Source organism: Ranitomeya imitator, chromosome 5, assembly GCF_032444005.1.
Source record: "Ranitomeya imitator isolate aRanImi1 chromosome 5, aRanImi1.pri, whole genome shotgun sequence".
Classification (NCBI taxonomy): Eukaryota; Metazoa; Chordata; class Amphibia; order Anura; family Dendrobatidae; genus Ranitomeya; species Ranitomeya imitator.
Window position 1 is genome coordinate 469,514,591 of NC_091286.1, and position 27,398 is coordinate 469,541,988.

The 27,398-nt window shown below is 41.1% G+C and overlaps 1 protein-coding gene across 8 annotated transcripts in view; it reads right to left on the reverse strand.

Moving 5' to 3' along the window:
* NLGN1 (neuroligin 1) overlaps window positions 1-27,398 on the reverse strand; it is a 1,437,853-nt gene that overhangs the window by 879,598 nt on the left and 530,857 nt on the right. For 5 of the 8 annotated variants that reach the window (XM_069727295.1, XM_069727297.1, XM_069727298.1 and 2 more), the window contains one exon: window positions 11,222-12,020. In XM_069727295.1, the coding sequence (XP_069583396.1) occupies window positions 11,222-11,714 (493 nt within the window). In that variant the 5' untranslated portion in view covers window positions 11,715-12,020. Of the gene's footprint in view, window positions 1-10,768; window positions 10,829-11,221; window positions 12,021-27,398 lie in introns of all 8 variants that reach the window. The other 3 variants (XM_069727293.1, XM_069727292.1, XM_069727291.1) reach the window with 1 other exon arrangement.

Here is a 27,398-nt window from a genome sequence, read left to right on the forward strand (position 1 = left end):
GACTGAGCAGCTTTATTCAGATCCACATAATATAAGCAGTAATGGTGTCGGCCATCTTCATAATTCCAGATTACTTTGCTATTGTTCATTTTTGGTTATAAAAATGCTATGAAGACAATATTAGTCACTAATGCCATTTATGCTATAGTTTCAGCTGGTTTATTAGGTGTATTATTGCTGAAGCTGATCTTCTATTAAAAAAAAATAAAAAACCTCATGTCCTTCACATGTCAAGTCTTAAATATTCCACATAGCCTGGAGGAGAAATCAAGCAATCTGCATCTATCTTTGGAATGACAATTCAATAGCTTAGAAGGAATAGCATCTCCTTGTACCTCATGAGATTTCATTTATTAGAAGCTGTGTGGCTCACGTGGCTTTTCTGATGGATCCCAATGTGCATATTTCAAGTGCATGAGAGTATTGATCCTATTGTCTGATTGCGAGAGCTGCTCAGATAAGCCGAGGCACATGCCTGGGATTACATCCAAATGCCTGAATATTTTATGTACCTGATATACATGGCTAAATTCTTACTCAGACGAGACCTTGGGGTAGGCAACCATAATGTATTAGTGTCATTGCTGCACTGTGTTACTTACAGGGGTTTCTCACTAAATACATTTCAAACTTAAATCCTAAAATAAATGTATGACCATAGAGAGACCCCAACAGTTTATGAAAAGGGAGTTCTAGTACCCTGTGTAAACAAAGCAGTGAGTGGTGCTGCATTCAGAGTCTATGGGTTTGTCGAAAAAAGCTTGCTTGACTATCCTTGGCCATCCCATAGACATTGAGTGGAGCATAGGCTGGATGGGATTAAAAAGGATAGCCAAACCCTGCTCCATTTATACATTGCTTTATGGACCTCGGTTGTCCCAGAAATTGGCCCAAGCACCCTTCCCATTCATTTATCGGCTATCCTGTGGATAGGAAAGAAATGTCAGTAGCGGTAAAACCCTGTTAAAGACCTTTTGCAGCTATAAACTCCTTCAGACACGTCATGGACAAACTATGCCAGGTCATGGGGTATATGTTCCTTAGACATAATGCTTTAAATGGAGTCTGTCCGCACAAAATGAATGTTCAACCCAAGAAAATGGCTAAACATATAAGTGCACCAGCCACTTCCATCTATCTCCGTCTCCATCTTTCCTCATTGACAGTTCTAGCTTTACAGGTGCCAGGGAAAGGCAATGATCAATGGAAAATAAGTAGGTGGAAAGGTGAACTGAGCTGTTTGGCCATGCCAAGGGTTCACTGAGAACCTGTGCTTGGTTTGAACAGTCATTTTGCGCAGACAGACTCAAATGAAACTGGAAGAATAGATTCTAGATGTGTCCTATACCCTTGTATTAGACAACATAATTATGATAAATATCTCCCAGCGCCATAATTGACCCATCAGTGTTCACTAGATACATCTAACACAATTATACGGAGCACCAGCTCCTCGATATGCCAATTACAATGCCAGTATATCATTTCATTCATAAGATGAATTTGATGCCACATTAATTAGTGGTGACACAAATCATTTCAAATACGTCCAAACACAATAAAAATTAAAACACACTTCTTTTTATTATATTGTGAAACTAGTGAACCATGTTGTATTTCTCCGCTTATAGAACTAAATGAGGACACATTACTTGTGGTTCACGTTCATTCATCCGGCAATTAATCTGCCATTGTTTGTGCCTAGTAATTACTTACAGGCTGACACTCATGGCAGGCCCATTAATAAAGGTTTTGAGTGAAATGTTTTTAACCTTTTTAAGTTAGGTAATAATTGATTAAAACTTCTATTTTTTGGGAAGGCCCTATTGATATCCTATCTTCATTATGCTACGAGGTATACAGTTTATCCCTTATGGTGAAACTAGGCATACTTTATATTTTAAGGTTGACATACAGATTATTAATTACCATGCATCTGCTAACAGATCCTTAACCCCTTCATGACCCAGCCTATTTTGACCTTAAAGACCTTGCCGTTTTTTGCAATTCTGACCAGTGTCCCTTTATGAGGTAATAACTCAGGAACGCTTCAACGGATCCTAGCGGTTCTGAGATTGTTTTTTCGTGACATATTGGGCTTCATGTTAGTGGTAAATTTAGGTCAATAAATTCTGCGTTTATTTGTGATAAAAACGGAAATTTGGCGAAAATTTTGAAAATTTTGCAATTTTCACATTTTGAATTTTTATTCTGTTAAACCAGAGAGATATGTGACACAAAATAGTTAATAAATAACATTTCCCACATGTTTACTTTACATCAGCACAATTTTGGAAACAAAATTTTTTTTTGTTAGGAAGTTATAAGGGTTAAAATTTGACCAGCGATTTCTCATTTTTACAACGAAATTTACAAAACCATTTTTTTTAGGGACCACCTCACATTTGAAGTCAGTTTGAGGGGTCTATATGGCTGAAAATACCCAAAAGTGACACCATTCTAAAAACTGCACCCCTCAAGGTACTCAAAACCACATTCAAGAAGTTTATTAACCCTTCAGGTGCTTCACAGCAGCAGAAGCAACATGGAAGGAAAAAATGAACATTTAACTTTTTAGTCACAAAAATTATCTTTTAGCAACAATTTTTTTATTTTCCCAATGGTAAAAGGAGAAACTGAACCACGAAAGTTGTTGTCCAATTTGTCCTGAGTACGCTGATACCTCATATGTGGGGGTAAACCACTGTTTGGGCGCACGGCAGGGCTTGGAAGGGAAGGAGCGCCATTTGACTTTTTGAATCAAAAATTGGCTCCACTCTTTAGCGGACACCATGTCATGTTTGGAAAGCCCCCGTGTGCCTAAAAATTGGAGCTCCCCCACAAGTGACCCCATTTTGGAAACTAGACATCCCAAGGAACTTATCTAGATGCATAGTGAGCACTTTGAACCCCCAGGTGCTTCACAAATTGATCCGTAAAAATGAAAAAGTACTTTTTTTTCACAAAAAAATTCTTTTAGCCTCAATTTTTTCATTTTCACATGGGCAACAGGATAAAATGGATCCTAAAATGTGTGGGGCAATTTCTCCTGAGTACACCAATACCTCACATGTGGGGGTAAACCACTGTTTGGGCACATGGTAAGGCTCGGAAGGGAAGGAGCGCCATTTGACTTTTTGAATGAAAAATTATTTCCATCGTTAGCGGACACCATGTCGCGTTTGGATAGCTCCTGTGTGCCTAAACATTGGCGCTCCCCCACAAGTGACCCCATTTTGGAAACTAGACCCCCCAAGGAACTTATTTAGATGCCTAGTGAGCACTTTAAACCCTCAGGTGCTTCACAAATTGATCTGTAAAAATGAAAAAGTACTTTTTTTTCACAAAAAAATTATTTTCGCCTCAATTTTTTCATTTTCACATGGGCAGTAGGATAAAATGGATCATAAAATTTGTTGGGCAATTTCTCCCGAGTACGCCGATACCTCATATGTGGGGGTAAACCACTGTTTGGGCACTCGGCAGGGCTCGGAAGGGAAGGCGCGCCATTTGACTTTTTGAATGGAAAATTAGCTCCAATTGTTAGTGGACACCATGTCGCGTTTGGAGAGCCCCTGTGTGCCTAAACATTGGAGCTCCCCCACAAGTGACCCCATTTTGGAAACTAGACCCCCCAAGGAACTTATCTAGATGCATATTGAGCACTTTAAACCCCCAGGTGCTTCACAGAAGTTTATAACGCAGAGCCATGAAAATAAAAAATAATTTTTCTTTCCTCAAAAATGATTTTTTAGCCTGGAATTTCCTATTTTGCCAAGGATAATAGGAGAAATTGGACCCCAAATATTGTTGTCCAGTTTGTCCTGAGTATGCTGATACCCCATATGAGGGGGTAAACCACTGTTTGGGCGCACGGCAGGGCTCGGAAGGGATGGCACGCCATTTGTCTTTTTAAATGGAAAATTAGCTCCAATCATTAGCGGACACCATGTCACGTTTGGAGAGCCCCTGTGTGCCTAAACATTGGAGATCCCCCAGAAATGACACCATTTTGGAAACTAGACCCCCAAAGGAACTAATCTAGATGTGTGGTGAGGACTTTGAACCCCCAAGTGCGTCACAGAAGTTTATAACGCAGAGCCATGAAAATAAAAAAAAAAAATTATTTTCTCAAAAATGATCTTTTAGCCTGCAATTTTTTATTTTCCCAAGGGTAACAGGAGAAATTTGACCCCAAAAGTTGTTGTCCAGTTTCTCCTGAGTACGCTGATACCCCATATGTGGGGGTAAATCACTGTTTGGGCACATGCCGGGGCTCGGAAGTGAAGTAGTGATGTTTTGAAATGCAGACTTTGATGGAATGCTCTGTGGGCGTCACGTTGCGTTTGCAGAGCCCCTGATGTGGCTTAACAGTAGAAACCCCCCACAAGTGACCCCATTTTGGAAACTAGACCCCGAAAGGAACTTATCTAGATGTGTGGTGAGCACTTTGAACCCCCAAGTGCTTCATAGAAGTTTATAATGCAGAGCCGTGAAAATAATAAATACGTTTTCTTTCCTCAAAAATAATTATTTAGCCCAGAATTTTTTATTTTCCCAAGGGTTACAGAAGAAATTGGACGCCAAAAGTTGTTGTCCAGTTTCTCCTGAGTACGCTGATACCCCATATGTGGGGGTAAACCACTGTTTGGGCACATGCCGAGGCTCGGAAGTGAAGTAGTGACGTTTTGAAATGCAGACTTTGATGGAATGCTCTGTGGGCGTCACGTTGCGTTTGCAGAGCCCCTGATGTGGCTTAACAGTAGAAACCCCCCACAAGTGACCCCATTTTGGAAACTAGACCCCGAAAGGAACTTATCTAGATGTGTGGTGAGCACTTTGAACCCCCAAGCGCTTCATAGAAGTTTATAATGCAGAGCCGTGAAAATAATAAATACGTTTTCTTTCCTCAAAAATAATTATTTAGCCCAGAATTTTTTATTTTCCCAAGGGTTACAGGAGAAATTGGACCACAAAAGTTGTTGTCCAGTTTCTCCTGAATACGCTGATACCCCATGAGTGGGGGTAAACCACTGTTTGGGCACACGTCGGGGCTCAGAAGGGAAGTAGTGACTTTTGAAATGCAGACTTTGATGGAATGGTCTACGGGTGTCACGTTGCGTTTGCAGAGCCCCTGGTGTGCCTAAACAGTAGAAACCCCCACAAGTGACCCCATTTTAGAAACTAGACCCCCCAAGGAACTTATCTAGATATGTGGTGAGCACTTTGAACCCCCAAGTGCTTCACAGACGTTTACAACGCAGAGCCGTGAAAATAAAAAATCATTTTTCTTTCCTCAAAAATTATGTTTTAGCAAGCATTTTTTTAGATTCACAAGGGTAACAGGAGAAATTGGACCCCAGTAATTGTTGCGCAGTTTGTCCTGAGTATGCTGGTACCCCATATGTGGGGGTAAACCACTGTTTGGGCACACGTCGGGGCTCAGAAGTGAGGGAGCACCATTTGACTTTTTGAATACGAGATTGGCTGGAATCAATGGTGGCGCCATGTTGCGTTTGGAGACCCCTGATGTGCCTAAACAGTGGTAACCCCTCAATTCTACCTCCAACACTAACCCCCCCACACCCCTAACCCTAATCCCAACTGTAGCCATAACCCTAATCACAACCCTAACCGCAACACACCCCTAACCACAACCCTAACCCCAACACACCCCTAACCCTAACCACAACCCTAATTCCAACCCTAACCCTAAGGCTATGTGCCCACGTTGCGGATTCGTGTGAGATATTTCCGCACCATTTTTGAAAAATCCGCGGGTAAAAGGCACTGCGTTTTACCTGCGGATTTTCCGCGGATTTCCAGTGTTTTTTGTGCGGATTTCACCTGCGGATTCCTATTGAGGAACAGGTGTAAAATGCTGCGGAATCCGCACAAAGAATTGACATGCTGCGGAAAATACAACGCAGCGTTTCCGCGCGGTATTTTCCGCACCATGGGCACAGCGGATTTGGTTTTTCATATGTTTACATGGTACTGTAAACCTGATGGAACACTGCTGCGAATCCGCAGCCAAATCCGCACCGTGTGCACATAGCCTAATTCTAAAGGTATGTGCACACGCTGCGGAAAACGCTGCGGATCCGCAGCAGTTTCCCATGAGTTTACAGTTCAATGTAAACCTACGGGAAACAAAAATCGCTGTACACATGCTGCGGAAAAACTGCACGGAAACGCAGCGGTTTACATTCCGCAGCATGTCACTTCTTTTGTGCGGATTCCGCAGCGGTTTTACAACTGCTCCAATAGAAAATCGCAGTTGTAAAACCGCAGTGAAATGCGCAGAAAAAAACGCGGTAAATCCGCCATAAATCCGCAGCGGTTTAGCACTGCGGATTTATCAAATCCGCAGCGGAAAAATCCGCAGAGGACCAGAATACGTGTGCACATACCGAAACCCTAACCCTAGCCCTAACCCTAGCCCTAACCCTAGCCCTAACCCTACCCCTAACCCTACCCCTACCCCTACCCCTATCCCTACCCCTAACCCTACCCCTAACCCTACCCCTAACCCTAACCCTATTCTAACATTAGTGGAAAAAAAAATTTCTTTATTTTTTTATTGTCCCTACCTATGGGGGTGACAAAGGGGGGGGGTCATTTATTATTTTTTTTATTTTGATCACTGAGATAGATTATATCTCAGTGATCAAAATGCACTTTGGAACGAATCTGCCGGCCGGCAGATTCGGCGGGCGCACTGCACATGCGCCCGCCATTTTGGAAGATGGCGGCGCCCAGGGAGAAGACGGACGGGACCCCGGCTGGATCGGTAAGTATGATGGGGTGGGGGGGGACCACGGGGTGGGGGGGGACGACGGGGGGGGGATCGGAGCACGGGGGGGGATCGGAGCACGGGGGGGGAATCGGAGCGTGGGAGGGGTGGAACGGAGCACGGGGGGGCTGGAATGGAGCACGGGGGGGCTGGAATGGAGCACGGGGGGGTGGAACGGAGCACCGGGGGGTGTGGATCGGAGTGCAGGGGGGGTGATTGGAGCACGGGGGGGTGATTGGAGCACAGGGGGAGCGGACAAGAGCACGGGGGGGAGCGGAGCACTGGACGGAGGGGAGCTGGAGCAGTGTACCGGCCAGATCGGGGGGCTGCGGGGGCGATCGGTGGGGTGGGGTGGGGGCACATTAGTATTTCCAGCCATGGCCGATGATATTTCAGCATCGGCCATGGCTGGATTGTAATATTTCACCCGTTATAATAGGTGAAATATTACAAATCGCTCTGATTGGCAGTTTCACTTTCAACAGCCAATCAGAGCGATCGTAGCCACGAGGGGGTGAAGCCACCCCCCCTGGGCTAAACTACCACTCCCCCTGTCCCTGCAGATCGGGTGAAATGGGAGTTAACCCTTTCACCCGATCTGCAGGGACGCGATCTTTCCATGACGCCGCATAGGCGTCATGGGTCGGAATGGCACCGACTTTCATGACGCCTACGTGGCGTCATGGGTCGGGAAGGGGTTAATAAGCCGGACAGATGTTATACTAGAGTGATAAACAGTGGACTTTATCTCCATATCACAGGCTGTTTTCTAGAATATTCTGCATTAGATCTATAGTTCAGTAGACACAAGAAGATGGAAAAAAGAAATACTAAATCCAGAGATTTTATGGATCTGCATTGAAAATACTTGTAACTTGGCACGGACAGTCTGCTGTAGACCTATACTGTAACGTTGTGTATCTCCAGTTCTATATGCTCTTCCCATGATTTATTGCAATTCTTCCACTGGAGAAGATGGTATCTCATGGAAGCACAGAGTGCCCTTGGACCCATAACATACACCCATAAGGACTTCAATATGCCACAACTGTTCATATGTTGCGTTTTTGCGGCTTTTTTCAGCAGCCAAAACCTGCTCTCTTGGCAGTAAAAATGCTCCATTCAAATCACCAGTCTTTCCGTTTTTTTGTAATGATTTTCAACCTTTTTTTTTTTCCACATTACTGATGTGACATCTCTACAGCAGAAAACAGAAAGGATAATGCCAGCTCACTATTGAAGTCTATAAGAGTTCAACGTGCATGGAACCACGAGCCGACCACTCATGTGTAGCAATTGCAAAAAAAAGAAAAAATGTTCCTGCTTCTGGTAAAATTTTCAGAGTAATCTTTATTCCTTCAAAAAACAATAAAACAATGGTGGACAGGAACAAGAGCAAGAGACGGGTTTCGAATACGGTTGTTCTTTATCAAGCTAACCTTCCTTGTTAAGCTTGATAAAGAACAACTGTGTTCGAAACGCGTTGCTTGCGCTTGTTCCCGTCCACCATTTTTTAATTGCTTTTGATGGAATAAAGAATACTCCGAAAATTTTACCAGAAGTTGGAATATTTTTTTTTTTTGCACTTCTTACAGCACATGTTTAATAAGCTTAGCTTTGTTCACCAAAAACACATAAAATGCAACTAAGCGTTTTTACAGCATTTTTGGACTTTCTTATTACTGTCTATGAGTTAAAGGGAAACTGTAAACATGAAAGGACAATCTAATATAAAAGCAAATGTAACAGAGCAGGGGGAACTGAGCAGATTGCTATATAGTTTTCTCATCATTTAATCTTTTGCTTTTCTGTGATCTTGGGTCCAGTGGGCAGTTCTGTCAGTGACTGACAGCTATCTCTGTATTCACACTTATACAAAGAAAGCTGTCAGTCACAACTGGGATGGCCCACTGGACCCAAAATCCCCAAAAAGCAGAAAATTAAATGGATAAAACCCAGGTTATGCCAAATCCTTTCTCACAAAACTATATATCAGCCCACTCTGCTCCCCCTGCTCTATAACATAGTGCCTGCAGATTTTACTGCATTTTCAAGGTGACAGGTTTACTTGAAAACATGCTGCAAAAACGCTGCAAGAATTGCCATTCTACAGACTTCAAAAACAGTTTGATTTTTTCCAATTCAGTTAGGAAAAAAAAAACAAATGTGTGCATGAGATTTTGGAAATTAAAAGCTTTTGCTTGAACTGTAAAAAGTAGCTTTTAAAAACACAGCAAAAAACTCAGCAAAAATGCAACATGTTCATATCCTAAAGGTATGTGCCCATTAAGTATTTTCAGTAGAAATTTCTGCACAAATTCTGTGGCTCTTGGTAAGAAAAATGTTCTATAAAATACGTGCATTTTGACACTTTTTTTATGCAGTTTTCAGCTTTTTTGCATATATTTTTATTGCATTTTTTCCCTATTCATTTGAAAGAGTGAAAAAACGCTGAAAGAACTGACATGACTTCAGGAATCCCATTTACTTTGCTAACCCTTCTGGTTTTGTGACAAAACCGAGAAGAAAAAATGTGACAAAACTTCATACAATACTTATGCATATACCCTTGTACTTGAAGATCCTGATTTATCAAAAGTTACTTGCCAAAAATGTGATGTAAAATTGGCCTTATTATGCCACCCTTAGCCAGCTTGGGAATATCATAGATGGCCACTTAACTGTGTAGCTGAAATCCACAATTGAAAATATATCACTGACCAGAGTGGATTAAATTGTTAAAACTTTACATTTATTACAAATATTAAAAATTTTATACCTATTCCGCCGTGCTTTGCTCTGGGCAGTTTAGCAATAATTGACATATGATAGCCCTCAAGAAAATCCAGAGAACTAATATTACTAGGTACTAACAAATTCTTTCACAATTTTGGATTGGTGCATAAAATGTGTGACTTTTAAATATGCAAATTCCCTCTTAAGAAAGGAAGAGGACTAGACCTCTAGTGCCAGCTCCTGGAAGTAACAATCCTAAAAGTCAATATCGACCCTTTAACAAGCCTTGCCATATGACTTAGGAAAAAAGCCAAAACAGAATCCAAACCAAACTTTTTTTAAATGGTCGATATTGAGTTTTAAGATTACTACTTCCATTAGGTGGCACTGGAGTTCTAGTCCTCTTTTTCTCTGAGCAGGCAATTTGCATATATAATTTCCCAGAAGAAAATTGTATGGCTTTTAAGCCTCCTTACACTGGCATACCACGCAGATCACTCTCGACAATGAGAATTGTGTCTTTTCAAAGCATTTCCTGGCGCAATTGCTTTAATGAACTAGGGCTTAAATATCTATAGAAATCAAAGTGAACTACACATTTATCTAAGCTTTGAAACTAATAAACTGAATAGATCACTTAAACCTATTAGATCCTTACGGAAGCCTGAAATAGGTCACTTAAAAATTATAGTTATGGATGTAAGCGTCTTGGTCTTATAAGTTTTAATTTCCCATAAGGTTTGGTCCACATAAGTGTATTTCTTGGTCTTTATATGGACTGAAATGCCCAAACTGGTTATGGGTCTCCCGATCCAAATTAAAGCTTCATAGATATATATCAGATTGTAAGTTTGGATCAAGAGACCAATGGTCAATACGGGCATTGCGGTCTATGTAAAGACCAAGAAATATATTTGTGTGAACCCAGCCTAACTGAGTGACCTTGTGCACACAGCCCTTAATAAAACTAATTAAAGTACTGGTGATGTAATAAACGCTGAAGATCTTTCGTATGCCTTCATCTAAAAATTTCTACAAGAATGAGAGTAGATTTAGCCAAATCCAAAAGTGTTGACTATGATAGTATCTCGTTATAATGTCAGTACAGAGATCTACGCTATTCCTCTACAACATATATATATATATATATTATTTTAGACTCCTGACTCCTACTCTCCTTAGCATTTTCCATTTGTTTATTGCTGGCTTTTTTTTCTCTGTAGCTGTAATACATACCTCCTTTTCTACATATTTTCTTGCCGGGTTTCCGGACACATTCCTTGGATATTCTTTTTACTGAAAAATGAATAAAAAACTAAAAAATAACATGGAGCTCCATGATTGAGAGTAGGAGCATGCAACACCGTTTACCTAGCTCTGCCTTTGGCTATGCTTCCAACGCTGTAGCGCCTGCACATGCAAATGGAGGAGAATGTATCATCAATGGGCAGGTAGGAGCGAAGAAAGCCCTTCCATTGTAATACCCGTGCCTTAGGAGAACATGAGTGTAGGCATGAGTACGAAAACAGGATCACACACAAAGGAGCATCATGCACATCAAAAGCCAGCATGCTAACAACTAACCGGGCATGCAACCTATACACAGGATTAATATGGTTAGAACCGAAGAAAGCAAAAAAATTCAAAGAAAATAAATCTCATTGGTTTTTGTTTCCGCATGTAACTCACCATCCTCAGTTGGAACATATATATTTAAGTACAAGCAGTCCTCATTCTGGTCTTGAACATAGGAAGAAACTACATCCAGGTTGTTGGTGAACCAGACAGGAAGCATGACTTCAGGAAGCCTGCCTCCCACGATGTTTTGGGGACAAACCGGTGCAAATTGGGTGGCATTTTTTATATCTCCCCAAGTTGTTGGAGGCTCCGGTGGCTGGAAACGTCGTTCCCCTACTGGAGAAGCAGCATAAGGGACACCGAGGAACTGAATAACAGGCCCTAGTATTTCATTATTTAGTTCCTTCTTAATGCCTCGTACTTTGCCATACGTTGTTGTAACCATGGGGTCCACGTCATCCAGTTTTTGAGAGTGTACAGTTGTAACGTGAAGTAAAAATCCAAATACACATAAAGGAAACATGACATCCAATCCCATGGGCAGCAGACGCAAACTTGCTACTCTCCATAAACAGTTCAGTCGTTTGGACCTTGGAAATGCCATAGTCCCACATTAGTTGCAGAGGAAAGCAATGTTATTTGTATCCACTAGTGTAAAACGGGGCAATCGAAGAAAATGTATCAGGTTTGTTAAATGTGATCCTGCCAGGAAAATCTCTGAAGGGTTTTCACGCAGTAAGAATCTTCCATTGATTTCGCACTCACTGGAGCAGCATCTTCACTAAGCGCTATTTATCAGGCTACATTCTATTGACAATGCTGTTTTCCATAGTAGCAATATCAGAGGGACTGCCATTTACTGCACATCGCCTTCTTATAAATCAAATCCAGTTAGCCGCAGGTCTATATCCTGGAGAAAATGAGAATAAGTCATTATTAGGGAAAAATATATAAGCCGGGCAGTAATAATTACATGCTGTGTAAGCTGCCGTGTATTGGTTAATATTTTCTCTTTTCTAATTATAGCAAAGTAAGACAACTTTAATTAATTTCACGATAGACTGGATGGAAATAATATCCTTTAGAATATAATCATAAAAAGCTTTTTTTTTTTACTTTTCTACATAAAGTTATTAAAATGAATAACACTTTTTTTTGGAAATACAAAAGAAACCAGATAGATAAATAGAAACATAGATAGATGGATGGATAGATAGATAGATAGATAGATAGATAATAGATAGATAGAGAGATAGATAGATAGATAATAGATAGACACATAGATAGAGAGATAGATAAATAGATGGATAGATAGATAGATAGATAATAGATGGATAGATAGAAACATAGATAGATAATAGATAGATAGATAGATACAGATAGATATACATATAATAGATAGAAACATAGATAATAGATAGATAGATAGATAATAGAGATATTTCATAAAACACATTTATTTATTACCACAATATGTTTTTATGTCCACAAAAAATATCATCACCATAGCATAATTTGAAATAAAGAAATGATTATGGTTCATTATTTAAAAAAATATGTTTACATACATTACATATATAAAGTTTTTGTGTTTTTTTATACAAATTCAGCTTGTCCTATGATTAACTTTTTGGACGAATAGATCAAACATGTCCTCATCATTTTTGAAAAGTCAAGGTTCTGGATCTCACAACAATTTTGCAAAACTTTCCTTGTCCCTGGTTTGTGAGGAAGATGGCCACTCATGTGACAATAACCACAAACTTCCCAATGAAATATCGATGAGTTACTAGCAGATCACATTGAGATTGGACTGTCGTGATAGGAGCGAGCACACTTTTGTGCAATAAAAACATTTTTGTAGGGAACATAAAGTCTGTTGCTGCCATTTCCTCCCAACATAACAGACTAACAGATTTAAAAGACTGCACTTTGATGCCATGTTACTCTACACCACTTATCCTTTTAAGAATGCAGCAAATTTATATTTTCATTTTTTTCCTTTACATTTTAAACTTGCCATAATATTTCATTTTTTTTGTCTATGTCATAGACGTATGAGGGCTTGTTTTTTGTGGAACGAGTTGTAGTTTTGAATGACTCCACTCATTTTACTATTTAAAATAATGAAAAAATGCAAAAAAAAAATCCAATTGTGATAAAATGGTGAAAAATTACAATTGCTTTTAGGGATTTATTTTTAAAGCATTAAATTTGCAGAAAAAAATAAACTGACAATATGATTACCGTATATACTCGAGTATAAGCCGACCCGAGTATAAGCCGAACCCCCTAATTTTGCCACAAAAAACTGGGAAAACTTATTGACTCGAGTATAAGCCTGGGGTGGAAAATGGAGCAGCTAACGGTTGATGTCAAAAATAAAAATCGATACCAATAAAAGTAAAATTAATTGAGACATCAGTAGGTTAAGTGTTTTTGAATATCCATATTGAATCAGGAGCCCCATATAATGCTCCATACAGTTCATTACTGCCCCATAGATGCTCCATATAAAGCTGTGCCCCATATACAATGCTCTGCACCGTTCATTATTGCCCCATAGCTGTGCCATATAGTGCTCTGCACCGTTCATTATTGCCCCATAGCTGTGCCATATAGTGCTCTGCACCGTTCATTATTGCCCCATAGCTGTGCCATATAGTGCTCTGCACCGTTCATTATTGCCCCATAGCTGTGCCATATAGTGCCCTGCACCGTTCATTATTGCCCCATAGCTGTGCCATATAGTGCTCTGCACCGTTCATTGCCTCATAGCTGTGCCATATAGTGCTCTGCACCGTTCATTATTGCCCCATAGCTGTGCCTTATAGTGCTCTGCACCGTTCATTATTGCCTCATAGCTGTGCCATATAGTGCTCTGCACCGCTCATTATTGCTCCATAGCTGTGCCATATAGTGCTCTGCACCGTTCATTATTGCTTCATAGCTGTGCCATATAGTGCTCTGCACCGTTCATTATTGCCCCATAGCTGTGCCATATAGTGCTCTGCACCGTTCATTGCCTCATAGCTGTGCCATATAGTGCTCTGCACCGTTCATTATTGCCCCATAGCTGTGCCATACAGTGCTCTGCACCGTTCATTATTGCTCCATAGCTGTGCCATATAGTGCTCTGCACCGTTCATTATTGCCCCATAGCTGTGCCATATAGTGCTCTGCACCGTTCATTATTGCCCCATAGCTGTGCCATATAGTGCTCTGCACCGTTCATTGCCTCATAGCTGTGCCATATAGTGCTCTGCACCGTTCATTATTGCCCCATAGCTGTGCCATATAGTGCTCTGCACTGTTCATTATTGCCTCATAGCTGTGCCATATAGTGCTCTGCACCGTTCATTATTGCTCCATAGCTGTGCCATATAGTGCTCTGCACCGTTCATTATTGCCCCATAGCTGTGCCATATAGTGCTCTGCACCGTTCATTATTGCCCCATAGCTGTGCCATATAGTGCTCTGCACCGTTCATTATTGCCCCATAGCTGTGCCATATAGTGCTCTGCACCGTTCATTATTGCCTCATAGCTGTGCCATATAGTGCTCTGCACCGTTCATTATTGTCCCATAGCTGTGCCATATAGTGCTCTGCACCGTTCATTATTGCCCCATAGCTGTGCCCCATATACAATGCTCTGCACCGTTCATTATTGCCCCATAGCTGTGCCATATAGTGCTCTGCACCGTTCATTATTGCCCCATAGCTGTGCCATATAGTGCTCTGCACCGTTCATTATTGCCCCATAGCTGTGCCATATAGTGCTCTGCACCATTCATTATTGCCTCATAGCTGTGCCATATAGTGCTCTGCACCGTTCATTATTGCCCCATAGCTGTGCCATATAGAGCTCTGCACCTTTCATTATTGCCTCATAGCTGTGCCATATAGTGCTCTGCACCGTTCATTATTGCCCCATAGCTGTGTCATATAGTGCTCTGCACCGTTCATTATTGCCCCATAGCTGTGCCATATAGTGCTCTGCACCGTTAATTATTGCCCCATAGCTGTGCCATATAGTGCTCTGCACCGTTCATTATTGCCCCATAGCTGTGCCATATAGTGCTCTGCACCGTTCATTGTTGTCCCATAGCTGTGCCATATAGTGCTCTGCACCATTCATTATTGCCCCATAGCTGTGCCATATAGTGCTCTGCACCGTTCATTTTTGCCCCATAGCTGTGCCATATAGTGCTCTGCGCCGTTCATTATTGCCCCATAGCTGTGCCATATAGTGCTCTGCACCGTTCATTATTGTCTCATAGCTGTGCCATATAGTGCTCTGCACCATTCATTATTGCCCCATAACTGTGCCATATAGTGCTCTGCACCGTTCATTATTGCCCCATAGCTGTGCCATATAGTGCTCTGCACCGTTCATTATTGCCCCATAGCTGTGCCATATAGTGCTCTGCACCGTTCATTTTTGTCCCATAGCTGTGCCATATAGTGCTCTGCACCGTTCATTATTGCCCCATAGCTGTGCCATATAGTGCTCTGCACCATTCATTATTGCCCCATAGCTGTGCCCCATATACAATGCTCTGCACCGTTAATTATTGCCCCATAGCTGTGCCATATAGTGCTCTGCACTGTTCATTATTGCCTCATAGCTGTGCCATATAGTGCTCTGCACCGTTCAATTTTGTCCCATAGCTGTGCCATATAGTGCTCTGCACCGTTCATTATTGTCCCATAGCTGTGCCATATAGTGCTCTGCACCATTCATTCTTGCCCCATAGCTGTGCCATATAGTGCTCTAAACCGTTCATTATTGCCCCATAACTGTGCCATATAGTGCTCTGCACCGTTCATTATTGTCTCATAGCTGTGCCATATAGTGCTCTGCACCGTTCATTATTGCCCCATAACTGTGCCATATAGTGCTCTGCACCGTTCATTATTGCCCCATAGCTGTGCCATATAGTGCTCTACACCGTTCATTTTTGTCCCATAGCTGTGCCATATAGTGCTCTGCACCATTCATTATTGCCCCATAGCTGTGCCATATAGTGCTCTGCACCATTCATTATTGCCCCATAGCTGTGCCACATAGTGCTCTGCACCGTTCATTATTGCCCCATAGCTGTGCCATAGAAAGCTGTGCCATTGCTGCTGCTGCAATAAAAAAAAAATGCCATACTCACCTCTCTTGCTTGCAGCTCCCCAGTGTCTGGTCCCGGCGTCTCTCCGCACTGACTGATCAGGCAGATGGCGCCGCGCACACTATATGCGTCATCGCGCCCTCTGACCTGCACAGTCAGAGCGGAGCGACGCCGGGAAGATGGAGCGACGCCGGGAAGATGGAGCGACGCCGGGAAGATGGCGCGACACCCGGCGTGTGGAACGCAGACAGGTGAATATGTGATACTTACCTGCTCCCGGCGTCCAGCTCCTTCTCCCGGACAGCTGGTCTTCGGTGCTGCAGCCTCTTCCTCTATCAGCGGTCACCGTTACCGCTGATTAGAGAAATGAATAGGCGGCTCCACCCCTATGGGAGTGGAGCCCATATTCTTTTTTCTAATGAGCAGTCCCACGTGACCGCTGAAAAGGGGAAGAGCTGCAGCACCCGAAGACCATGGGACGGCAGGGGGAGTGTGAGGATCGCCGGGACTAGGTGAGTATGCCTCAGCGCCCTCTCCCCCTCACCCGCCGACCCTGCCACCCACCGTGATCCGAGTATAAGCCGAGAGGGGCACTTTCAGCCCAAAAATTTGGGCTGAAAATCTCGGCTTATACTCGAGTATATACGGTATTTAATGCTTACATTTCTTTATTTTTAGCTGAGCAAAAGAAGGATGATTCTTATTTTTAAAAAAAGGTTTCAGAAAAATATAAGTCTCCTATGACACATAGCCACAGGCTGGAGATCACAGGAGAACAGGAGGAACCACGTGACAGGCACAGAAGACTCCAGCAGGTGGTCATAGGAATCAGTGGGTTCCTTGCTATTACATCACCGATGACCAATGGGTAGCTGAACAAACTACTGACCGGGATCGTGGCACTTAAATGCCACTGTCAGTGATTGACAGCAGAGTGTCAGAAGATAACAGCAATATCAATTGTTTTGACAGTTGATAAAAAGAATCTGACCCCATGATTTCGTATCTAATCTATGAAAAGCCTGATGTAGGAGCAGAGACACTGATTCAATATGTCACTTACTGGGCTGCTTTAAAAAAAATCACTATTCTATCAGCAGCAGACTATCATTTGAGGACTAGTACATTTTCTGGCATGTAATCTTCAACATTCACGAACTTTGTATAGCTTCAGTCACATACCGATTGGCAGGTTTCTGCCTATGCACAGTGTACACAGAAAGCTGTCAATCAGTGGGGTGGGTGGGGTTATACAGAGCTCAGCATTTAAAGAACTGATAAATTTGCAGCAGGTAAAATGGGATTTAATAAAAACTGCAGCAAGTAACCCATAAGTAACACATCATTGGAATCAGAGTCTCTGCTAATACATTATGCTGCTCTCAGATGGGATAGCAAAAACTTAGCGACAGATTCCCTTTAAAAGAAGATGCTGGCTATGTAATATAGCTGGGATCTGCCCTGTGAATCAGGTCCTGAGCTCTAAAGTCTCTGACACACTCCATGATGTTATAGTACTCGATGGAGCATTGAGGGGATAAATTTAACCTGATTTATAAAATAGGATCTTTTCTGATGGCGCATTTTATTCATGGTAAATTGTGTTCTTTTACATATTTGATCATGTTTTGTCTACAGGGCAATGGTTAGAACTGCAGCCTTATAGTGCTGGAGTCCTGGGGTCAAATCCCACCAAGGACAAGATCTGCATGGAGTTTGTATGTTCTCCCCGTGTTTGCGTGGGTTTCCTCCGGGTTCTCCGGTTTCCTCCCACACTCCAAAGACATACTGATAGGGAATCTAGATTGTGAGCCCCATTGGGGACAGTGATGATAATGTGTGTAAAGCGCTGTGGAATTAATGGCGCTATATAAGTGAGTAAAACAAATAAAATGTGTTTCTGTTTGGAGCACTATCTGAAAATTGTAAAGGGAAGAAAAATTGCAATTTTCACTCTGACTACTAGGCCTGCTATGAGACTTCTTGTTTCTGTTCTTATAAGCAGCCACAATGAAATTATCAGCAATAGATGGACTCGTAACATTCTTGTTTGTGCATCTGCATTATCTGAATACTGTGAAGAAAGGACGAGGAGGTGAACTCTATCATCACCCATGGTTAATGGAAGCACCTGTGCTACCTAACGTGTGAAGAGCTGTTAAAGGGACTCTGTCACCTGAATTTGGAGGGAACAATCTTCAGCCATAGGGGCGGGGATTTCGGGTGTTTGATTCACCCTTTCCTTACCTGCTGGCTGCGATATTGGATTGAAGTTCATTCTCTGTCCTCCGTAGTACATGCCTGCGCAAGGCAATCTTGCCTTGCGCAGGCGTGTACTATTGAGGACAGATAATGAACTTCAATCCAATATTGCAGCCAGCGGGTAAGGAAAGGGTGAATCAAACACCCAAAAACCCCGCCCCTATGGCTGAAGCTTGTTCCCTCCAAATTCAGGTGACAGAGTCCCTTTAATTTTCTTTGCTTTCCTGTCTGTGATGATAACGAGATTGTTGAAAAATCTTGCGTAAAAAACAAGGACAGTAAATCCAGTAGCCAGTTATACAAGCACAATATTGCTGATATTTTAAAATATAAACATCAAGAGCCTTGACAAAAAAAAACACATTTAACATAAAACCCCGATTTAAAGAACAGGCCATTTTCTGACGACGCATTCCCTTTAAACAGATATTCTCTTGAGAGTCAACAATATATAATTCTGGTGAGTCTCCGATCTATTTGAGCACGAGCTGGCCTGGTCTTTGTAGAGGTCGTTTCTCTTGAGTTTCTTACTGCAATGAGTGGGAGTCTACAACTATCATTATGTTTTCTCAATGCTTTCGTAGAAAAAAACATCCTCTTAATTGTTTTACATCATTTTTCCATTTTCAATTACCTTTCTTAGCTAGTTTTCTTACGGTTTTTAACCATACATATTTATAGCATGTGTATGACTTTGAAGCACCTAGATTATTTATTTGAAGAATTTGTGAGCAGAAATCTTTCTACCGCAAACTCTCTATAACATGAGGCCGTAGTATGGAGTGTTGCTGGAAATAAATCCACTACAAGGAAGCAAACTAAAATGCTGAGAGTCAATTATAATAATATATTATTCCCTACAGCATGGGAAATTTCAAGTAGATTCGTGTGATATAATATGAACACCGCAAGCGATATCTACAGTTGGCATACCTGCCGCGAATTCATAATTGTAATAACATGAACAAAAGAATATGGGGAGAAAGCGTGAAGGGTTTCTTCGAATGATTCAAGCCGCAATCACGATTAAAGCACGAATTCCAATTATAGGCAGTAAGATGATATTTACAAGAATGTTATGTAAAAATACTGCATATGAGCATGTTCAGAATTATCTTTATATTTGGAGACTGGACATTATTGAACTATTCCATAGAGAGAGAGAGAGAGAGAGAGAAGCTATTCTGGATAACATAGAGAAATAAACTCAAAATCATGTTCATAGCAAATGATGGATTTTCAAAGAAAAAATTATATATACATAAACACATATACATATATATATATATATATATATATACACTGTATATGTGTCTTTTTTCATTGAAAATGTCAAAATTCATAATTACCTATCAACATGATTTTGAGTTTATTTCTCTATATTATCTAGAGGAGATTATATGGTCGGCACTCGTGAATATTCTGGTGTCCAGAGGTAGGACTATTCCATGCAGTTAGAATAGAGTGTTGTGGTTCACTTCTTCTTAGTGCAATGTATTATAGTCGTATGTAGAATGATGGCAATTGACTTGCTGAGAGTCACTAATCCAGGCACTAAGCTGAATTCCCAAAACACAATGTTCTCCGCTATACTGCGGTCTGGGAGAGTTGGTTCTGCTATCTTTATATAAACAAATATACATTCATCATTGGTATTCTGACATATGTTCAATTTTGATATTTTGATTGGTTTCCTGACAAATGTCCTCTAATATAAAGTTTCCTTTCACTGCCCTGGTTATAAAGCCATGCCAGCAGTTGAAGTTCCAATACAACAGAAAGATGATGGATGAGGCTGGAGAACAGGTTCTTCCACACCTAAAGAGGCAAACTAGATGAAAGTGAGAAAGATGTCACTTTTCCCACATAGGATTTATTAGTTTCCTATATGTACCTGATACATGTGGAAAAAAATATAAGAAGGTATGCTTTAAAGAGGACCCTTCACAACTTTTGACCTTACAAATGGTGTATTCTTGTACAAGTCGTAGGAATGTAGATAATAATGATTTTTTTTTCCTTTTTAACCCCTTAAGCCCCGAGGGTGGTTTGCACGTTAATGACCGGGCCAATTTTTACAATTCTGACCACTGTCCATTTATGAGGTTATAACTCTGGAACGCTTTAACGGATCTTGGCGATTCTGACACTGTTTTCTCGTGACATATTGTCCTTCATGGTAGTGGTAAAATTTATTCGATATAAAATGCATTTATTTGTGAAAAAAATGGAAATTTGGTGAAAATTTTGAAAATTTCGCAATTTTCCAGCTTTGAATTTTTATGCCCTTAAATCACAGAGATATGTCACGCAAAATACTAAATAAGTAACATTTCCCACATATCTACTTTACATCAGCACAATTTTGGAACCAAAATTTTTTTTTGTTAGGGAGTTATAAGGGTTAAAAGTTGACCAGCAATTTCTCATTTTTACAACACCATTTTTTTTTAGGGACCACATCTCATTTGAAGTAATTTTGAGGGGTGTATATGATAGAAAATACCCAAGTGTGACACCATTCTAAAAACTGCACCCCTCAAGGTGCTCAAAACCACATTCAAGAAGTTTATTAACCCTTCAGGGATTTCACAGGAATTTTTGGAATGTTTAAATAAAAATGAATATTTAACTTTTTTTCACACAAAATTTATTTCAGCTCCAATTTGTTTTATTTTACCAAGGGTAACAGGATAAAATGGATGCCAAAAGTTGTTGTACAATCTGTCCTGAGTACGCTGATATTCCATATGTGGGGGCAAACCACTGTTTGGGCGCATGGCAGAGCTCGGAAAGGAAGGAGTGCCATTTGACTTTTCAATGCAAAATTGACAGGAATTGAGATGGGACGCCATGTTGCATTTGGAGAGCCCCTCATGTGCCTAAACATTGAAACCCCCCACAAGTGACACCATTTTGGAAAGTAGACACCCTAAGGAACTTATCTAGATGTGTGGTGATCACTTTGACCCACCAAGTGCTTCACAGAAGTTTATAATGCAGAGCCGTAAAAATAAAAAATCATATTTTTTCACAAAAATGATCTTTTCACCCCCAATTTTTTATTTTCCCAAGAGTAAGAGAAGAAATTGGACCTCAAAAATTGTTGAACAATTTGTCCTGTGTACGCTGATACCCCACATATGAGTGTAAACCATTGTTTGGGCGAATGGCAGAGCTCGGAAGGGAAGGAGCGCCATTTTACTTTTCAATGCAAAATTGACTGGAATTGAGATGGGATGCCATGTTGCGTTTGGAGAGCCCCTGATGTGCCTAAAAATTGAAACCCCCACAAGTGACACCATGGAAAGTAGACCCCTTAAGGAACTTATCTAGATGTGTGGTGAGCACTTTGACCCAACAAGTGCTTCACAGAAGTTTATAATGCAGAGCCGTAAAAATAAAAAAATCATATTTTTTCACAAAAATGATCTTTTTGCCCCCAATTTTTTATTTCCCCAAGGGTAAGAGAAGAAATTAGACCACAAAAGTTGTTGTGTAATTTGTCCTGAGTGCGACGATACCCCATATGTGGGGGTAAACCACTGTTTGGGCGCATGGCAGAGCTCGGAAGTAAAGGAGCGCCATTTGACTTTTCAATGTAAAATTGACTGGAATTGAGATGGGACGCCATGTTGCGTTTGGAGAGCCCTTGATGTGCCTAAACATTGGAACCCCTCACAAGTGACAGCATTTTGGAAAGTAGACCCCTTAAGGAACTTATCTAGATGTGTGGTGAGCACTTTGACCCAACAAGTGCTTCACAGAAGTTTATAATGCAGAGCCGTAAAAATAAAAAAATCATATTTTTTCACAAAAAAGAAATTTTTGCCCCCAATTTTTTATTTCCCCAAGGGTAAGAGAAGAAATTAGACCACAAAAGTTGTTGTGCAATTTGTTCTGAGTGCGACGATACCCCATATGAGGGGGTAAACCACTTTTTGGGCGCATAGCAGAGCTCGGAAGGGAAGGAGCGCCATTTGACTTTTCAATGCAAAATTGACTGGAATTAAGATGGGACGCCATGTTGGTTTGGAGAGCCCCTGATGTGGTTAAACATTAAAATTCCTCACAAGTGACACCATTTTGGAAACTAGACCCCCTAAGGAACTTATCTAGATGTGTTTTGAGAGCTTTGAACCGCCAAGTGTTTCACTACAGTTTATAACGCAGAGCCGTGAAAATAATTTTTTTCTTTTCGCAAAAATTATTTTTTAGCCCCCAGTTTTGTATTTTCACAATGGTAACAGAATAAATTGGACCCCAAAAGTTGTTGTCCAATTTGTCCTGAGCACGCTGATACCCAATATGTGGGGGGGGGGAACCACTGCTTGGACGCATGGCAGAGCTCGGAAGGGAAGGAGCACCATTTGGAATGCAGACTTAGATGGATTGGTCTGCAGGCGTCACGTTGCATTTGCAGAGCCCCTGATGTACCCAAACAGTACAAACCCCCCACAAGTGACCTCATATTGGAAACTAGACCTCCCAAGGAACTTATCTAGATGTGTTCTGAAAACTTTGAACCCCCAAGTGTTTCACTACAGTTTACAACGCAGAGCCGTGAAAATAAAAAATCCTTTTTTCCCACAAAAATGATTTTTAGCCCCCCAAATTTTTATTTTCCCAAGGATAACAAGAAAACTCGGACCCAAAAAGTTGTTGTCCAATTTGTCTCGAGTACGCTGATACCCCATATGTTGGGGTAAACCCCTGTTTGGGCGCATGGGAGAGCTCGGAAGTAAAGGAGCACTGTTTTACTTTTTCAATGCAGAATTGGCTGGAATTGAGATCGGACGCCATGTCGCGTTTGGAGAGCCCCTGATGTGCCTGAACAGTGGAAACTCCCCAATTCTACCTGAAACCCCAATCCAAACGCACCCCTAACCCTAATCCCAACGGTAACCCTAACCACACACCTAACCCTGACACACCCCTAATTCTAATCCCAACCGTAAATGTAATCCAAACCCTAACCCTAGCCCTAGCCCTAACCCTAGCCCTAACCCTAACCCTAGCCCTAACCCTAGCCCTAACCCTATATGGGAAAATGGAAATAAATACATTTTTTTTAATTTTATTATTTTTCCCTAAGGCTAGGTTCACATTGCGTTAGGGCAATCCGTTTAGCGCTAGCGCTAGCGGACTGCGCTAACGCAATGTCTTTAGGTGTCGCGTTTAGTGGTCGCGTTAACGTCCCCGCTCTGGAAGATCGGGGATCGGACCTCGGGCACACCGCAGATGCTGCAAGCAGCGTCCGAGGTGCGCCACAAAAGAACAGCACCTTGCTAGCGCGAGCCGAAAATGGCACGCTCTAGCGATGCGCTACACCCGAAAATCACATTGCTGTCAATGGGTGCGCTAACGGACCCGTTGCACGGCGATAATTGCGACATTTTCACCATGCAACGCTGTCCGTTAGCGTTAACCCATTAACGCAATGTGAATCTAGCCTAACTAAGGGGGTGATGAAGGGGGGTTTGATTTACTTTTATAGGGTTTTTTATATCGGATTTTTATGATTGGCAGCCGTCACACACTAAAAGACGCTTTTTATAGCAAAAAAGTTTTGGGTCTCCACATTTTGAGACCTATAATTTTTCCATATTTTGGTCCACAGAGTCATGTGAGGTCTTATTTTTTGCCGGACGAGTTTACGTTTTTATTGGTAACATGTTCGGACATGTGACAGTTTTTGATCGCTTTTTATTCCGATTTTTTGTGAGGCAGAATGACCAAAAACCAGCTATTAATGAATTTCTTTTGGGGGAGGCGTTTATACTGTTCTACGTTTGGTAAAATTGATAAAGCAGTTTTATTCTTCGGGTCAGTACGATTACAGCGATATCTCATGTATATAATTTTTTTATGTTTTGGCGCTTTTATACGATAAAAGCTATTTTATAGAAAAAATAATTATTTTGGCATTGCTTTATTCTGAGGACTATAACTTTTTTATTTTTTTGGTTATTATGCTATATGGCGGCTCGCTTTTTGCAGGACAAGATGACGTTTTCAGCGGTACCGTGGTTATTTATATCCGTCTTTTTGATCGCGTGTTATTCCACTTTTAGTTCGGCGGTTTGATAATAAAGCGTTGTTTTTTTGGCTCGTTTTTTTTTTCTTACGGTGTTCACTGAAGGGGTTAACTAGTGGGACAGTTTTATAGGCTGTGTCGTTACGAACGCGGCGATACTAAATATGTGTACTTTTATTGTTTTTTATTTTTATTTTTGGATAAAGAAATGTATTTATGGGAATAATATTTTTTTTTTCTTCTTTATTTAGTGTGGAAATTTTTTTTTTTACTCTTTCACTTTGTCCCAGGGGGGACATCATAGATCACTGATCTGACAGTGTGCACAGCACTCTGTCAGATCGGTGATCTGACAAAAAGCCGGGCAGGATTAAAGCTGCAGCTGCAGCCTGCTCCTGACCCGGAAGTGGTCCCTGCAGGACCCGGATGCAGCCCCGTGGCCATTTTGGATCCGGGGACTGCAGGGAGAAGATGCTCGGTACACGGTGAGTACATCACCGTGTACCGATCGTCTCAGGGAAGCCTGCAGAGAGCCCCTCCCTGCGTGATGCTTCCCTGCACCGCCGGCACATCGCGATCATGATTGATCGTGGTGTGCCAGGGGTTAATGTGCCGGGAGCGGTCCGTGACTGCTCCTGGCATATAGTGCCGGATGTCAGCTGCGATAGGCAGCTGACACCCGGCCGCGATCGGCCGCGCTCCCCCCGTGACAAAAATGACAAAAAACAAGAAGTTTTATCTACATTCTGGCTACTATGTGCATGAATGTAAAGATTATAAATTCAAAAAATCAAAAGTTGTAAAAGGTTTTCTATAAGATTACTTTTTTATCTAGAATTAAAAGGGTTATCCGCTACTCAACGTCTTCTCAATCCCTATTGGCTCCTCGGCCCCTATTACTGGCTCTCCCGGGAATCCTTGCAGCCAATCAACACTGGCTTCACTCTCCCTGCCTTCGGAATAATCACATATATCCGGAGTAAGTGAGAGATTGGCAGTTCTCACTTATTCCAGATGTATTTGATTCCTATGAAGGCAGGGGGAGTGAAGCCAGAGATGATGGACAGCAGGGATCATGTAACATAATAATGTCATGCAATCCCTGCTGTCATCCAGTGTTGCCGCAACTGGAACAGTGCTGGCTTCAAAAGTGAGTATAAGTGTTATTATTTTACAAGGGGGAAACATAGAGATTGAGAAGGGGTAGTCCGAGTAGTAGACAACCCCTTTAAGTAGTGTATGCTAATAACATAAGACAATTTAGACTCGCCCACACCACAAACCTTTCAATTATGTACTATGTTTATTCATTCTTTGGCCCTGAATTACTTACTGTCAATTTATTGAAGCATATTCTGCAACAACAGCTGATGAAATTTTACCAAATTAATATCTGGCTTTGCTAGCACTGTCCAATTAAAAGGTCTTTCTTTGGTAATCCTTAAAACAAGAGCTCTTGTGCTTCAATAGATCCCTATGTGTTATGCATTAGCCAAGTCCTCAAAATATGTACCAGAATTAAATGATAATTGTTTGATCTATATAATTTTATCTTTTAACATTAGAATTTGAAAAGTTGTAAACATGAAAAAAACTTTTTTTTTTCATAAAATAATAGCATTTGGGCATATCTGGACATTAAAATAAAATTATTTTATAAAGTATGGTAGCAAATACTATTACAATTTTCTATACCAAATTTGAATTCACACGCTGAATCGCCGATACGATTACAAAATGTAAAATTTGGGGGATATTTCAGGATGCAAAATGACAGGTACTGGTGTTCAACTGGTTAATACAACGGCAAAGCAAGTAATGCTTTGGAGAGGGGCGCAGTACCTGACCATTGTGCTTTATACAAAAGTGCTATAATAAAGATCAAAATGAGAAAATAATAGAAGGTGAGTGAGAATTGGTTTGGTTGGCCTTATAGGTACATAAAGCTATCCAGCCAGAAAATTAGAGATAAAGGAAAGAGCCGAGGTTGTAAGGTTGTATAGTTCCATAACAACTTCAATACCACAAAATAAACCTATAATGACAAGGGGTGTTGTCTGGTGGCATCAGGTAATTGAAAAAAAATTGTAAAATGTGTAAAATAATAGTTTGAGGCTCAGACTACAAGGAAAAGCAAAACATTACAGAATTTCTATAACCAATTACTTGCATTAAACGTAAACGGCTGTGTGGTTATGTCAGAGATCAGTCAGGGAGGAGTCATTATACAAGCCCAGCGTATGTACAAATTGGCCATATTCCCTATATTGGGGCAAAATGTCCCATCACATCATTAAAAACAATGTATTTGTCCTTAAAGCCCTTCATATACAGTTCACTATGAGCATACATAACTGTTCTCCTATCAGCCAGCAGTAATTAAGCATGCCATCTCATATATCTTAATCTATAGGGCATATGTTACCAATTCTGGCTTTACATGTCAAATAATGAAATTGGCATTGAAGTGTAACAATCCTTTTAATTTGTATTTCATAAGTCAATAGTACACATGAAAATAAGCAACTTTGTAATAAATTTTTATCAGAGAAAGCTGCTTCTTTATCTTCCAGGACTAGTGATGAGTGAGTGACCTTGGTGCTCGGGTTTTCCGAGCATGCTCAGATGGTCTCCGAGTATTTTGGGTGTGCTTATAGGTTACTAGATGGCAGCCCGATTCTAAAGAATCGGGAGTCTAGAATCCATATATACTTTATTTATTCAAATGTAAGAATAATACAATTAATAAATAATAGTAAGAAAGAACAAAAATAATAGGCAGTATATGGAGAAAACACCAAACAAAAGTTCAAAATTGGTGTGAAAATGTCACTGAACCACTTCACAACTAAATATATATAGTTTTGG